The sequence below is a fragment of the Panicum virgatum genome, chromosome 2K, assembly GCF_016808335.1.
Source record: "Panicum virgatum strain AP13 chromosome 2K, P.virgatum_v5, whole genome shotgun sequence".
Lineage (NCBI taxonomy): Eukaryota > Viridiplantae > Streptophyta > Magnoliopsida > Poales > Poaceae > Panicum > Panicum virgatum.
Window position 1 is genome coordinate 37893307 of NC_053137.1, and position 16864 is coordinate 37910170.

The following is a 16864-nucleotide window of genomic DNA, read 5'->3' on the forward strand; positions in this document are numbered from 1 at the left end:
ATTGCAAATGTAGCCTTGTCATTTTCTCATTTGGATTTTGGACCTACTCTTCGAATGAAAACAAGTGGTGAACTGGGATTCATTACTGTGCCAGCCATTGCTTGGAGCCTGGAGGAGGATACTGGGTCAGCCCATCTTTTTAAAATAGAGGGGTTGGCGCTAACGGACATCCATCGGTTTTCCAATCAAATCACTAAATCCATTGAATGAGACTAATCTCAGTTCCCGGGGCCTCAACAATTATTTTTTTATTAACACTTGTGGCCATCACTTTGAATATTATTTTCAGAACAAATACTTGGGAGTACTGTGTACCTAACTAATGTTCTATCCATTTGCAATTGCAAGTATATAAAATGCTATGCCGATCTAATTCTGAACATTTCTTGGATCTGTATGCAAAGAGACCTTGCTTATTATTCACCGTGGTCCATCTCCTCTGCCAACCTTTTTCCCTTTGAGCACGGGAACGCCAATTAAAAACCTTTTGGTGCATGCCTTGACTGCCTTGGACTCGCACTCACACCAGGCCACACCGGACGTCTCATCTCAGCCGTCGGCTGAGCGGCTGCCCAGGCAGGCAAAGCCAATCATAGCCGCTCATCTCTCCACAAGTAAGGCTGAGCCAACGGCCTGTATGGGACTGTGAGAGAGTGACTGGCCTGTGACTGTGAGAGAGTGACTGGCCAGCAGTCAGTCAGCCGGCGGTCAGTCATCAGTCAGTCAGAGTACAGCGGCGCAATGCCCAAAATGTTCAGTTGAGACCTTTTCTTTTGTTTTGCTTTATCTTTTGTTTCTTTGCCTTTTTTTTCTTTGTTTCATTTCAAGAGCTCAGCTTCCATTGAACCCAGGGGTGAGAAAAAAAAAGGAAGAAGACAACAGAGCAGATGCAGAGGATGGCATGGCAGTATATGTGAATGGCCATTGATGTGTGTGTATCAGCAGCAGTTGTTGGATTAGTTGCAACCGGTTACAAAAAGTGTGGATTAGCACCACTAACCCAAAAGGTGATAGGACTACTTGGTTAGTATTTAGTAGGTGGTTTCAGTTTAGAAATAAATGGCTTCAGCGGGGAGACGTGTATGTTGTGTTTGATCTTTCTCTGAAGCCGCTGGTTGATCTTTTTCCAGAGTGGGTGAAGCAGCCTGCGTGAAGAAAGTGTTGTTGCCATCCCTGCTAATGCAAGGTCGTTTGTTAAAATTGCTGCGAAGTGTTTGCAATGCTTGAACCGTGTATGTTACGTGAATGAGGCTTAGAGATTAATGCACGCTTGGTGAAGTTGTGCAACAAAGAAAGCAACAGGTCTTCTGTTATGTTTTTTAAAAAAAAATAAACACTTTTCATACACATTCAATAGTTGTAGAACTCTGGCAATTTTGTGACAATGCCCCAAGAGGTCACGCTAAATTTGGGTTGGAGAGTTAATTTGGTGAGACTGAGGGAACCCACCAAACAATACTCCCTAGCTAGTAGCTAGTCCCTACAAAGTCTCTCTCTCTCTCTCTCTCTCTGAGACCCTGACTATTCACTATTATATTTTAATTAATAATGACACAATTAAAGACTAAAAGTAGAGTCACTTTGCATGGAAGATCCGATGTCGCTGTCCATGCTGCTGCCCAATCTGTCCTTGAGCAGGGACTGGAGAGGTAAGCTGAGTGTGCGAAAAATCGCTTGCAAGAAAACCAGCAATAACCGATGGTGTCGTACTAGTAATATCACGGTTAACAACACCCATTGGAGCATAGGTCTTCTGTTTCTGGAGGTTCCGTGCATCCAATGACTCAGTACCAGTAAAAAAACCAGGGCCACATTTGTAATAAAACCTCATACATGCATTACAGTATTATTAGTTGCTGTATTAAGCTAGATTTTGGCTTGTCCAAGAAAAGAACACATTACTTGGCGCGCTAGGATACAAAACAAAAGGGCCCACAAGCAGAAAAAGAAACTCCGGGCAGGGTTGACAAAGAGCAGGCCTCAAAGTGAAAGTCAGAAGAAAGATGGTATGGAGCCGTTAGCGCGAGCTTGACAGTCAAGGCATCCCAAGGAAACAGATGACACCATATGCTGGATCTGCAAGATCCTAATTCAAACCTCACAGGTTCGAACACTTGCCGGATCTCAATAAAAAAGAAGAGGAGCAGGCAAACATCATGGTACAGAACCTGAATCATCCGTACATCAGTCTCGCCCGACAAAACAAAGCATGATTTAGAAATGGATACAATGTGCTCCCTCCATCCCACAATATAAGCCTTCCTAGCTATGTTTCTAGATGTCCAGGTTCATAGCATCTCTAATGTATCAAGTACTTGTCCAGGTACATAGAAGATGCAATGAACCTGGTACATAGCTAGAATGCTTATATTCTGAGACAGAGGTAGTATAAATAAAGAACAGAAAGAAAAAAAACAAGAAGAAAACACCAGCTAACACGTAGCAGAAAGAAAGGCCATCATTCTTCGTCTGTGTGATACGAGGCCAAGGGAATGAATTGCTGCAAATGCATAGTCATCATGCCCACTCAGCTCATGAAACCGAACTTTTAGCAGGCCATCACTGATGATAACAACCGCCTATGTTGCCTTCTTTAGCAGACAAGACCATCGATGGCAGGGGCGGCATAAAGCTACTGCGGCACTGAAACAAGTGCCGCCATCATATGCACAGCACACAGCACACAGCACACACCCAGTGACCCCCAAAGGTGAAAGCTGAGTGGGGATTAAAATAAAAAACCAAAAGAACTGCCTGCTCTGAATCTCGAACATAGCTTAGGCATCCCAGTACAGCCAGGATTCAAAGATCATGCATGTCCCATAGGTGCAAACAGCTCCAATAATCAGCAGGAATTGCAAAGCTGTATCCACCCTTGCTGGCATACTAAAGCAGCGTCAATGGAACAAGGGCCTTTGTTACCTTCTGACAGACAGGCATACATAAAATAAAAAGGACCTGAGATTGTACGAGAGTTTGAAACAAACACCGAAGATGGATTGGTATGTAAACAATATATCTACAGCACAATGGCCATTGATCCCAGCATGATACCAAGGCTTTCCAAAACCACAACCAAAGGCTTAGTCGCAATTCCAAATGGGCCTGACGAAACAAGTCATGCAAGCCTGCACCAACATAAGACTTATTAGCAGGCGAACAAGCTTTAGAGAAAATATAATGCATTAGCTCAGCAACTCAGGGATGAATGTAGCAACAAACGGCATCATAAATCTCTCTAGGAGTAAGAGGCAAAAGCAAACAACAAACAATGCCTGATGATAAGGCAGCAGATATCCCTCTGTAGGAACAAGCATCGATGTGAAGCTGCATTACTATGTTACTCATGGAAGCCATTCCATCACAACCTCTGGAACCAAAACACCAATTAGTGAGCCTTGTAAACCAGTCTCGGCTACAGAAAGACACGATCAAGAAATGAAACAACAAAATCCTAACATTAGTCTCGGCCATTTGTACCAGGCAAGGAGCAGTTCAGACAAGACAACAGCTAATGCTTAATAGCTTACAAGGGATACACATTCACACCACAGGAGGCGATGGTATAGAACTGCAGGAAAGCATGTCATCATCAGTTTCAGGCTTCTTAGAACAAAAAGGATTGCCACCATAAGATTCCTTCCAGGTTCACATAACAAATAACCTGCCATAACATGTAATTCAACTGGTGATGATTGCTAATTCCTGAAAAGTGCAAGCAGTTGCCCTGTGGATGAAAATAATGAAATTAAGGGCAAGGGCCCCTTAGCTTACAATTAGGTAACTCTCCACGCCCTCCCTATCGTGTATTCCTAGAGATCAACACTCCTAGCTGCACCACTGCTCCTAGCTGACTACCCATCGCACATTCCTCTCTCTTTCACTCACAAACCCTAGATCTTAACATGAGAATGGAAGTCATATCTATTTCCATCAGGATATACAGTGTAAGGTATTTTGCTTTAAAACTAACTGTCAGTATTAAGCTAGCACTTGTATCATACTTTATGCACTTTTTGCTTTATCAGTAGGGGTGCCTTGGCTCTCAAGTTGATCATGAGATGCCTTGGTTCCCAAGTAGTCTAAGCATCTTGCTTTATGCAAAGAACATGCTGGTAGTGGCCCGCTCTATATAAGCAGCTGCCATCCTTTTGTAACTGAATTATGTATCCTTACCATTTCAATCAAGCGGCTTAATGCCAAGATGCCCCTCCTGGGGTTCAGCTGAAAAGTTGAAATGGTTCCTAGCTATCAATTGGCATCTAGAGCCTAGGTTAGACACCCTTTTCCCCCCTCCGCCGCCGCCACAGCCATGCCCAACTCCAGCAAGCGCGCCACCGCCACAGCGAAGGGCAAGGACGTCTCCGGGTCGGGCTCCGGTGGTGTCACCGTGGAAGACCAGACACGGGAGGCCCGTCTTGCCGCCGCAGAAGCAGCGGTCGCGCAGGCAGCGGCCCAGGCGGCTCAAACTGCCGTAGCCGCGGCCGCCGCCTTGTGCCAGGAGATCGAGGATGGGAGGCAGGCGGGCGAAGGGTCGGAGCGCTTCCACACTCCGGAGCGCCGTCGTCACCACTCCCGTCCCCAGATAGGCGCCACAGGCGACGTGGTCGGTCACCGGTGGTGCAAGTCTACCGCGACATCGGCGGCGGATGGCCCATGCTCACCCGCGCCAACTACCATGAGTGGAACCTTCCCATGAAGGTGAAGCTCCAGGCGCGCGGTCTCTGGGAGGCCGTCGCCTACGGCGACGTTATCTACGAGGATGATCGCTGGGCCTTGGAAGCTCTGCGCTGCGGTACCGGCAGATCTCGGCGCCGCCCTCGCCAACAAGCCGACGGCCAAGCTCGCCTGGGAGGCGTCTCGGCAGTGAGCGCGTCCGTCGCGCCACGCTGCAGCAGCTCCGTGGCGAGTGGGAAGGCCTCGTTTTTCAGCCCGGTGAGCAAATTGAGGACTTTGCTCTTCGCCTGACAAACCTGATGGAGCAGATGGCCCTCAACGGCGATACCGACCTCGACGAAGAGTGCGCCGTGGAGAAATTTCTCTAGTGTGTGCCCAAAAAGTACGAGCAGCTGGTTCTCTCCATCGAGACGCTACTCGACTTCGGGCAGCTCACAATTGAAGACGTGACCGGCCGGCTCAAGGCAGCTCAGGACCGCGAGCGCGCGCCGGAGTCGGAGGCTGCCGCCGGCAAGCTCCTCTACACCGCCGAGCAGTGGCTGGCCTTCGAGAAGGAGGGAGCTGGACCGTCCAAGGATCGCCGTCGACGTCCCCGTGGAGGCAAGAAGAACAAGCCCAAGGGCGGTGACCGCGACGGAGACCGTGGCGGCGCGGATCGTGGTGGAGGGGACAAGGCAGGCACCGCCGGCGGTGAACGCAGGGCTAACCGCGACGACACCTGCCTCAACTGCAACGGTGCCGGCCACTGGGCACGCGATTGCCCCCATCCCCGGCGTGATCGTGGTCGAGATCGTGGTGGCGCGGCGAACGTGGCGGAAGCAGAGGTTGACCATGCTCTATTCCTCGCGCATGGGTTCCTGGAGATGGACGCGGAGGCGTACAGCAGCAAGGTTCCTGCTTCGTCCTTCTACGCCAAGAACGCCGACCTCGACCTCCACGAGCCGAAAGCCAGCACCTTCCTCGACATCGGCACCGGCGTCGACGACAAACTCAACGGCCGGTACCTGGACAGTGGCGCCACCCACCATATGACTGGACGCCGCGAGCTCTTCACCGATCTGGACACGACGGCCAGAGGCACAGTGAGATTCGGCGACGAGTCAAAGGTGGAGATTCACGGCGTCGGCTCCATCATCTTCGAGGCGAAGAACGGCAAGCACCGGGTGCTTCATGGTGTGTACTACATCCCTGCTCTTCGCAACTCGATCATGAGTCTCGGCCAGCTAGATGAGGGAGGATCCAAGGTGGTGATTGATCACGAAGTCCTGTGGATTTGGGATCAGCACAAGCGGCTGCTCGTCAAGGTTCGCCGCTGCGCCAACAAGCTCTACATCCTCCACATCAAGACAGCCTCGCCGCTCTACCTCGCCGCGCGCAAGGATGATGAAGCTTGGCGTTGGCACGAGCGGTATGGCCACCTCCACTTCGACGCACTTCATCAGCTGTCCAAGGACGACATGGCGCGCGGGCTGCCGGTGATCAGCCATGTCGGCCAGTGTCGGCCAGTTCTGCGACACGTGCGCCATCACCAAGCACCGCGGAGCTCCGTTCCCGTGTGAAGCCCAGTACCGCGCGCAGGATCCGCTGGAACTCGTCCACGGCAATCCCTGCGAGCCGATCACGCCGGCAACTCCCGGTGGAAGACGCTACTTCCTGTTGCTGGTGGACGACGCCACGCAGTACATGTGGGTGGCTCTGCTGACGACCAAGGATGCTGAAGCGGATGCAATCAAGCATCTTCAGGCCGCAGCAGAGAAGAAGAGCGGGAAGAAGCTGCGGGCGCTGCGCACGGACAACGGGCGCGAGTTCACCGTCGCCAAGTTCGCGGCGTACTGCGCCGAGGAGGGGATCCAGCGCCACTACAGTGCCCCGTACACGCCGCAACAGAATGGAGTTGTGGAGCGGCGAAATCAGACGGTGGTCGCGATGGCGCGGGCTCTGCTGAAGCAGCGCGGGTTGCCGGCACGCTTTTGGGGCGAGGCCGTGGTTACCGCGGTTCACCTGCTGAACAGAGCACCCACCAAGGCGCTAAAGGGCGTGATGCCGTATGAAGCATGGCACGGGAAGGCGCCGGAAGTCGGGTACCTGCGCACATTTGGATGTGTGGCCTTCACCAAGGATCTGTCGCAGCTTAAGAAGCTTGACGAACGCAGCATCCCCGGCATCCTCATCAGCTACGCCGACGGCGCCAAGGCGTACCGCATCTTCGACCCGGCAACACAGCGTGTGCGCGTCTCGCGCGACGTCGTCTTCGACGAGAGTCGCGGGTGGGACTGGATCAAGGAAGGAGGTGGACAGACTCCGGCGGACGAGAAGTTCGCCGTCGAGCATGTCTGGGAGGAAGGAACAGAGGGAGCGCGGACATCGACATCTGCTTCCCCTGTCTCAAGCCCCTTCTCTTCTCCATCTGCGCCGCACTCGCCATCTCCAGCTCCGGGGGAGCAGGGGAGCCCTTAAGCAGAGGATTCGACTCCTCTGTTTCAAGAAGAGTCCACGCCGGCGGTGCCAACTCCGCCCCCAGCGCCAGATGTTGAGCACGCCACGCCTCTGGAGGATGACGAGGACAAGCTCGATGCATCCTACGATGATGAGCCCCTCCGCTACCGCACGATGGCGAACATCCTCGGCGACGACTCCCTCCAGGTCAGGCGCCGTGACTCTTCGCCCAGCTCCACCTCACTCATGCTGGTGAGCCGACTGGATACGCGGAAGCCAACGGCGATCCAGCGTGGGAGGCTGCCATGAAGCAGGAGCTCCAAGCCGTGGAGAAGAACAAGACGTGGGAGCTGGTGCACCTGCCCGCCGGCCACCGCCCAATTTCTCTCAAGTGGGTGTACAAGCTCAAGAAGGACGAGAAGGGGATGGTGACCAGGCTCAAGGCCAGGCTGGTGGCGCGCGGATTCGTGCAGCAGGAAGGCATTGACTTCAAAGATGCCTTCGCACCGGTGGCGAGGATGGAATCCGTGCGGGTTCTCGACTGGCGGCGCAGGAAGGTTGGAAGGTGCACCATATGGACGTGAAGTCCGCCTTCCTCAACGGCGACCTCAAGGAGGAGGTGTACGTGCGACAGCCGCCAGGTTTCGCCGTCGCCGGAGAAGGAAAGGTGTCCAGGCTGCGCAAGGCTCTCTACTGGCTGAGGCAAGCACCGCGCGCCTGGAACGCGAAGTTGGACACCACACTGAAGAAGATGGGGTTCACGCAGAGCGCGCATGAAGCGGCGGTGTACAGGCGGGGCAGTGGGCGCACTGTCCTGCTCGTCGGCATCTACATCGACGACCTCATCATCACCGGTGCCGATTAGGGAGAGGTGGAGAACTTCAAGGCCGCGATGAAGGAGCACTTCGACATGAGTGACCTTGGCCTCCTCTGCTTCTACCTCGGCGTCGAGGTGCGCCAAGAAGCCGAGGGCATCGTCCTTCGTCAAGCCAGCTATGCCGAGCGCATCCTCGAGTTGGGAGGAATGGCGGGGTGCAATCCAGCCGCCACACCAATGGAGAAGTTGCGGCTCAACCGGGAGAGCAAGGCGGAGGAAGTGGATCCCACGCACTACCGGCGGCTTGTCAGCAGTCTGCGGTACCTCGTCCACACTCGGCCGGACCACGCGTTCGCCGTCGGGTACCTGAGCCGGTTCATGCAACGGCCTACGGCGGAGCATCTGCAGGCGGTCAAGCGTGTGCTACGCTATGTGGCCGGGACCCTGGACTTTGGTCTACACTACAAGAGGGCTCCGGGCACCGCGCGCTTCATCAGCTACTGCGACAGTGATCTCGCCGGCGACGTGGATACAAGCAAGAGCACCAGCGGGACTCTGTTCTTCCTGGGAGATTGCTTGGTCAGCTGGCAGTCCGTGAAGCAAAGGGTGGTGGCACTGTCCAGCTGCGAGGCTGAGTACATTGCAACCACCACCGCAGCAACCCAAGCGCTGTGGTTGTCTAGGCTGCTCGGGGAGCTCCTGGACAGGAAGATGGAGGCAGTGGAGCTTAAGGTAGACAGCAAGTCTGCTCTAGCTCTGGCGAAGAACCCTGTTTTCCACGACAGGAGCAAGCACATCCGTACTAAGTTCCATTTCATCAGGAATTGTCTGGAAGAAGGGAGCATCAAGGCCAACTACATCGCCACCGCTGACCAGCTCGCCGACATCCTTACCAAGTCACTGGGCAAGACCAAGTTCCAGGAGATGAGGAGGAAGCTCGGCTTGAAGCAGGTCACTTAGTGCTAGGCTTAAGGGGGAGATTGTCAGTATTAAGCTGGCACTTGTATCTTACTTTATGCACTTTTTGCTTTATCAGTAGGGGTGCCTTGGCTCTCAAGTTGATCATGAGATGCCTTGGTTCCCAAGTAGTCTAAGCATCTTGCTTTATGCAAAGAATATGCTGGTAGTGGCCCTGCTCTATATAAGCAGCTGCCATCCTTTTGTAACTGAATTATGTATCCTTACCATTTCAATCAAGCGGCTTAATGCCAAGCTGCCCTCCTGGGGTTCAGCTGAAAAGTTGAAATGGTTCCTGGCTATCACTAACATTAGGTCTTTGTACATGTTGCATATCTTGATTGAGACTCGGATCACTAACATCAGTATCAGGTTCCAAAGGATTTTCTTTTTTCTAGCAGGCAGGCAAGATATAATTCACACCGAAAAGACCCAAGAAATAAATTTGACCGAGGAACACAGATCCTGCAGCAATAACACTGCTCAAATATACATCGTTTAAAATACGAATCAATACAAATTAAAAGCAAGATTTACTGAGAGACAATTACCTTGCATCTATTTCTGGGGACCAGGGTTTGATTGATTTTGAATCTGCTTAAGCAAGGTTGCTGCCAACTGCAATGTTGCTTGAAGGCGCTTTTGAGGATCTCCATCAATGTCTTCCTGAGTAGACTGTTGTTGGCTAGGCTGCTGACCAGGAGGAGCTAAAGGTTGTACTGTGGGAGCACTGGATGTGTTCTGCTGAAAGGGCGGAGGACCTTCAGGAAGTGGAGGAACGAAGGGTCTCATTGGCATCGAAGAATGAGCCGGGTTCACCATGGCATGCATGGGTGGTATCGACAAAGTGGTGTTAGAGAGTATAGGAGCACTGGCTGGATGTTGTATTGGTGGCACATGAGCAGGTAGCTGTGACATAGATGGTGGAAAAGGTGGCAGTGAGTTCTGGATAGGGATGGGGCCAGAGTTGACTGGCATCATCATAGCATGTCCATGAGGATTGGAATTCTGTATGAATCCAGATTGATTGTTTGAGCTGTCCATAGGTAAGCCAGCATTTCCAGGTTGGTTTTGTTGTGCAAGAAGGGCAGCCAGCTGCGCAAGTTGATCTGGTGGCAGTGATACTGGAATAGTAGGTTGATCAGGTATAGTTACCTGCTGTGAGTTTGGTTGCATCGAAGGCCAGGACATGCTGTTGGATGCTTCACCTGGTGTATACCCTGATGCTGACCCTTTTGGTACACCTTGAGTAGCAAATGTGTATGGCTCCTGTGTCCTATTATTTGGAGCATGTGAGATTGCACTTTGGGCCAAAGAACTGAAGTTACCAGAACCTGGATTTGGATCATTTATGATATTGGGCCATCCGGAGGGCAATCTGTTTGGGAGTTGCTGATGTTGGTCTTCTGCTATACCCACGCGGTGGTCAGCTGGTGGCCGTTCATGTGGTAATTGAGGGACAAAATATGGGGCACTCTCTGGCTTGTAAGGCGAAATAATATCTGCATTTGCTGGGGTATAACTTCCACCTGATGAGAAGACATAATCTGGACCCTGTGGGAATGTCCTGATATCTGGTGCATTGAGTCTTCTCAGTACATTCAGATCTTCGCGACTGCTTACATCAGTGTTCAGATTACTTGCAGAAGGTGGGTGAATTTGCTCCAACGATCTGCGATTTAGCGAGTTATAATCAGGATTTGACTGCTGAAACTTCAGAATGACTCCAGATATGCTGACTTTTCCAGGCACTCTCAGTACTTGCTCAGAGAAATCTGAAGGTGGAACAAGAAACAAGGTGCTCCTCTCTCCAAGCTTACAAACTGCTGCACGCTGCTTATCACCAAGGTAACTCATGAAATCATTATAAGCTGCCATGTCCGCATCATTTTCTGGAACAAAAAATACCACCCAGCTGCCAGCAGCTTGATAGTAGTGCTTCGAAAGCATATCAAGACTTGTCCTAGCAGTGCAATCCAGAAACTCAGGCCTGAAATTACAAAAATAACATTAACATGATGCCAATATGAACAATAGATACCCCAGTTATCACACTGTGGGAAACATAATAAAGCATGCAGTAATGCAGTCTAAATACTAATGGTTCTACTATAAAAATTAAAGAATCACTCATGGGGAAGTCTTAGGTGCTCGAATTCTCTGCTGTAGATGTTGTTGTAAACTGCAGCTAATAGAAAATGTAGGAACGTAAGAATGCAAACTTACAGCATGAAGTCAAGGACCTTCCCAACAGGGAAGCATCGAGCTCGGCAGATTGGTGTGCCTCCCTTTGCTATTGTACCATTCCATTTCCATTCGTCCTTAAGAACAGGTTCATGATATTCAGGAGTCAACCTATCCATTTCTCCTAAATGCCTAGCAAAACCCTCTTGAGCATGCCATGGTTCATGTTTATCTACAGGTGTAGTTAAATTCTTTAAAGGATCAATGTGATGTCTACTACGCATAGAAGTAAATGGATAGATTTTAGAGCGTAAATCATCTTCTGGCAGATCATAATGAGGCCTCCTTGGGTAGTCAGGGAGAACCTTTCCTTGATCAAATTCAGAGAAATGATATTCAGGAAGTTCAGTATCATGCACTTCAGCACACCTCAGCTTTTTTGAAATAAGGTATGAATTGTCTTTAACATCCCTAGAATCTTCCAACAGTAAGGGTCTCCGATGTCTCTCAAAAGGAATGTTGTGCCATTGCGCATCACTCCTAGCAGTAGTGCTTCCGGTATTGGGATCATACAATTCCTCATGCACCCTTCTTTCTGGACCGAGCTCTCGTATTCTAAAAGGCTTCATATTAGAAACACAGCCAAGCTCTACTCCAGTTTCTTGTTGAAAATAATTATCACTGCAGAATCCCACATCATCTGAATCTCTTGATAACCTGTTTGGGCCAAAATGTGGTGATGACATGCGTAGATCTCTCGGAGGGCTATCAAAAGGCCTAGCTCTAGGGAAGGCTTCAAAGTCTTGGTCTCTGAAGACAGGCCGAGCACTAGGTTGGGGTGAATATGGGGCAACAAATGATTGTTTCCCAACTTCTGGTGCAGCACCTTCATTTCTAGAAAAGCATATGCTTACTCTAGGATTATTGAAAAGCCTCCCCTGAAGTGCCTCTTTTGCTCTGCAGGCTGCTGCAATACTAGTGTACTGAACAAATGCGTATGTACGGCCTGGGAATGTTGTTACCCTGACAACGTCCCCAAAAGGTGAAAAGGCTTCCCATAGAAGTGCCTCATCTGCCTTTAATCCAGGAGGAAAATCTATCCATAACACCTCACTAGGTTCTGAAGACCTACTTCTTTTAGATTTATCTATTGTGTTTTCAGGACTAGGTTGCCGTTTTCTTCCACGTTCAATAGAATATCGCTCATCAACATACTGTGTATATCTTTCATCCATTGAGCTACCTGAAGCCTTATCCTGTAAATTCAAATACTTCAGGTAACCTGGTACAACTTGATGTGGGCACAGTGTTAAAGCAAGATAATAAAAGATCCTGAGATACATGGTTAAAGCAGCAACGACAATGACTTTTAGTCTGAAGCAAGTTGGTGTAGGATAAGATACAAGATTAAAGCATAGTAGGCAAGTTAAATTATATATTTGTTTAGTCCTGAACTCCTTACCAGAGAAAATAAGCCTATACTGACATAACAACTAACAAGCAATCAGGTACACCATGATGTCAGTGAAAACATCTCCATTAGCTACAAAGGTAATTTTTAACTCCATAGTACTGCTAGAAAATGACGTTCACCCAGAGAACAACAAAAATTCCTCAGGGTGATGAGGAACAAGGCTCCAACCCAATAACCCCACATGTATTCTGGCCTAAACCATGTAATTATTTCCTGCATTAGGGAACAAAGTAACACAAGGAGTATCTTGGCATCTTGGATCAATAGAGTCGTGTTCTTTGCTCACAGGACTTTTGTGATAGTATAGGCAACCGAGTCAAGGTTCAATACAAAATGATCCAGTCATAGAAGCCACTGTTGACACACTATAGATTCAAACCCATAAGCTGCACATCGTTAACGGTGAGAAAGTGTAAATCCAGCTGTGTAAGCTTGAGTTTCAAGATAAAATCTAAATGGTTAGGTTGATTTGAAAAAACAAAGAACCATCTGAGAGAAATAATAAAATTTACAGTTTCAGAGCGTTCTATAACCCGCCAAAGAAGCACAAAGCAAAAACATGAACTATATTGCAAGTGCACCATGATGGAAACCAAAGGCCAAACAACTTTCTGTGGTAATACTTGATGCCCAACCATTTGCAGGCCCTTACTTGCCACTGTCAAAGTTTTTGGGGTACCACAATTAGAACTAGCCTTCTGCATATACCAGCATCTATGGAAGGTGCCATGTCATTTATAATTTTAGATGCTGATATGCAAGGGATTTGTCAGGTAAAATAATGAGTCGTTTAAAAGAAAGGAAGGCACACAATGTAATGGTATGGATGCAGGCCCTGGAAACCAGTTAAAGTTATTGATTTTACTTAATTTTCTTGACACAGGGAGGCTCAAAATAGGTTGTAAAAAATTGTACAAGTTGTGCTGGCCTAAATATTATTGATCAACTATCCTTTCCTTTTTAAGATTCCTTCAATATGTAGCCTTACAACCATATCAGTAACTTAGGGAATTCTCTAACTGCCATAACAGTTTCATTAATGTATAATAAGTGCTGCATACTAAAGGAAATGTTATAAGCTCAGATGCTTCTTTACTCCATGTTTCCTACTATACCTACTCTGCTGTTCATAAGTAAAGTTCTACCAAAGGTCCTCTGCTTAGGAGAAACTACGGCTCCTAACCCTATTTTTCTAATTCTTTGCTGTGTTTTGACGTCCCTTAGTTGTCCCCATTAATATGAAGGAATTAAAATGGCAAGGAGTCATCGCAAATGTTGGTGCTCCGTAGTTCCAAGGTAACAAATTAGTCATCTATTCCTGGTTCCTTCGAGTCAATGGATCAAATAAGCAGGATTTGAGTATTTTCAGAAAGTATTCTTGCATGAATTTGCAGAAGGCTCAATTTATTCGACCGGCTTACCATTTCATCAAGTAAAAAGTTCAGTAACACCACTACACCAGTCCATCAGCAATCAACAGGCTACCGTGTGGATTTGGTAATTTTCTTCTAATAAAAATTCAAAATATTATCCAGACCATTGTACATTGTACGTCAATCAGTCACCCAACTTCTGAAATTATACTTCCAAACTGACTTGAGAATAAGTCATACTATCTAGTTGCAATAAAACCATGGGGCAGACAGGTAACTATTCTATGCTTATGCAGCTAATTTGTAGAGCAGAACTGGATCCATTACCAGTTTATGATGTAAATGTATTTTCACACATGATGATTAAGGTCAATCATCTTTCCTCTGAACCCATTGTTTTTCAATACTTTAGAACACATGTAATCCAAGGCAACTTCTTGTTTATGTGTGAGAGAGAGCTGGTATGGGGAGCGGTAGCAAACAAGCCGAAAATTACATATAAGGCTTTATAAGCAAAAGAGAAAACAAATGTTAACATATGAATATATGCTGCTTCAGCCTTTTGGACATTATTTCAAAATGTTATATTACCATTCAACATACAGGTGGTTGCCCGTTTGTAAAAAAGCAACAATATGGTCATACGGTAAGTTATAAGTAATAGGTTCATATAAAGCAACAATTTTTAATGTGTGCCTGTTAGCTAAGCCAGGCCTGCATGGATTAAGTGTAACAGAGGTCACATCAATATAGTTTAAATTCGCTCCATATTTAACCTAGTAAAAACAGGAAATGATTTCCCACTAACAAGATTTCAGCCCAATGGAACTTACTTCCAAGCTGCACATTACCTATGTGTCTGGCATGGTTCATTTGCAGTGCTTCATAGTACCAAGTGTTGCGAGAGGGTACAGAGTACCAGGAAATTTAGCATGCCAGTCAATGATATTGGCACATTGCACTTGCAGCAAGCTTTCTCTGATGCATGATAATTTATATACAACAGCATATTTTCTCACTTTTGCTGAAAGACAACATCTTGTAGTTTTCATATGCATACAGTTTTCCCTGATTGCTCAGCATCAGGATATGCACTTTATTAAGCATCTCCATATGTTATCATTAAAGGAAAATAAGATTTTATATGCGTTGCGAAGATGCATTGCATCTGATTCTATAATAAGGATACCCTGCATTTCATCTTATAATAAGTATGTACTGTATTGGATCTTCTAAAAATAAGGGTGCACCACATCTGCTCGTCTACAAACTGTTTATTCAAGCTCTGTTCAATACTCAATGCCTCATCATATTGCTGAACTAGTGACATGAGACGCATATTCATCACTTTCAAAACAGGTATAATTAGCAGTGTTGTTGAGTCGAAGTGGGATGACAAGGGGAGCCACGTGATAATAATAATCCTAATTCCGTTCATTTGAGATGTCACCTTTTGCCCTTTGTATGAAACTGAGAGACAGCTAAGGTTTGCTAATTCGAAGATACTCTGGGTGTGAATTATTTCGCTTAAGTGAAACCTGTGTGCAATGGCTCTGTCTAAATAAATTCTAGATCGATAGGACTTTACACGGATGAACAGTGGAGAGATCGTCCAATAGCCCAGTAGTTACTGAGCTTCCACTCCGCTGTTCCTGCATATTTTGCGGACAGGCTCGCTTTCAACTATTTAACCCTGTGGCAAGCTGTTCCGAGCTTTTTTGTTGCACGCATGATGAGAAAAGAACACTGCACTGGTGATATTTTGGAGGCAAAAAAGCAAACGTATATGATTACGAACAGAGAATGCTCAACACTAACCCCCTTGGAAAACTCGATCCTAACGGGCGCCCCGGCGAGGCGGGCCCCCTGCAGCTCCCGCAGTGCAGCCACGGCGTCCCCTTCCCGCCGGAAGCTCACGAACGCGAAGTTCCGCCCGGGCTCGCGGACGACGCCGTCCACGTCGCCGCACCGAAGGAACAGCTCCGACAGGTCGGACGCCGTGACGACGGGCGCCAGGCCGCCCACCCAAAGATGCCTCGACGGAGGCGCCACGCCCCAGCCCGACGCCCGCCGCGGGGGCGGAGTGTATGGGTCCTCATCTACGCGAGTGCCGTGACGGGGCAGCCGCTCGTCGCCCCGAGGCCCGCCGGCGAACCTCCCGCGCCCGCCCGGGCCGCGGCGGCCCCTCGCCATCTGCAAGAAGCCAAGAACCGGTCGTGGATCGGTCAGGGCAGCCGCATTTCCAACAGCCACCGCATCTGCATCGCAAGCGTGGGAGAAGAGCGGCGGGGTGTACCATTCGATCTCCGCCGGCGGGTGGCGGCGATTGGGAGGTTAGGGTTTGCGGTTCGATAGGAGGGAGGAGCGAGCCAGCTGGTGAACTGGTTTTCTTTTCTTCTTTTTTACGTTGGAAGTGATTATTTACAGCGTTTTTTTTTTGTCTAAATTTCAAATACTCTTATTACTATCCGCCTGGGGAGTTATATATATAGTTCCTAGAAATATTTGTGGGGTTTGTTGTACTAACTTGTTAATATAAACTATATCTTAAACCATATATGCGTACTTTTTTAAAATAGACAAATTTAGTATATAGTAAAACCTAATGTTATTATTTTAAAATAGATAACTTTACGATTTAAAAATCAAATTTTGATCCAAGGTTTGAAGGATTTATTGCAGGCTATCAACGATGACATTCTTTTACGAAGAAAGAACTTTGTATACAAGCTGTTCATCTATTGCCATTATATCTAACCAAGTTAACCTTTGAATCATCTCAATCATCCTTGTTTATGAAACTAGCGCTAAACAATGCTACATATTTAATTAGAAACTATCGAAACACTCCATAAAGTAAAGGTGATAGAAGTGGTTTTGATATTATGTGTGTGTGTGGTTGATAAAGGGTGGGTGTGTGATTGATAAAGGGTGTGTGATTGATAA

General features: G+C 48.0%; 1 protein-coding gene across 4 annotated transcripts; it reads right to left on the reverse strand.

Annotated features, from left to right (window-relative positions):
- Positions 1-2154: 2154 nt before the first annotated feature.
- On the reverse strand, positions 2155-16333 carry LOC120674879 (flowering time control protein FPA-like). Of its 4 annotated transcripts, XR_005675205.1 has the most exons (6): positions 16215-16333; positions 15737-16111; positions 11114-12327; positions 9439-10877; positions 9116-9352; positions 3295-3664 (listed from the first exon to the last, which is right to left on the reverse strand). XR_005675205.1 is itself a non-coding variant. In XM_039955991.1 (5 exons), the coding sequence occupies exons 1-4, from the start codon at positions 16215-16217 to the stop codon at positions 9446-9448; spliced, it is 3024 nt and encodes a 1007-aa protein (XP_039811925.1). In that variant the 5' UTR covers positions 16218-16333; the 3' UTR covers positions 2155-3128; positions 9439-9445. The 4 variants fall into 4 exon arrangements, 3 of the variants coding, with proteins under 3 accessions (XP_039811925.1, XP_039811919.1, XP_039811931.1); XM_039955991.1 differs by lacking the exons at positions 3295-3664; positions 9116-9352 and adding an exon at positions 2155-3128; XM_039955985.1 differs by lacking the exon at positions 9116-9352.
- Positions 16334-16864: the final 531 nt, after the last annotated feature.

Bases quoted from the DNA above. Each gene is read 5' to 3' on its own strand.
- LOC120674879 (XM_039955991.1), bottom strand. The intron at 12,328-15,736 runs GTTAGTGTTGAG...TTGAATTTACAG, and splicing joins GGATCGAGTTTTCCAAGGGG to GATAAGGCTTCAGGTAGCTC. The intron at 10,878-11,113 runs GTAAGTTTGCAT...TTGTAATTTCAG, and splicing joins AAGGTCCTTGACTTCATGCT to GCCTGAGTTTCTGGATTGCA.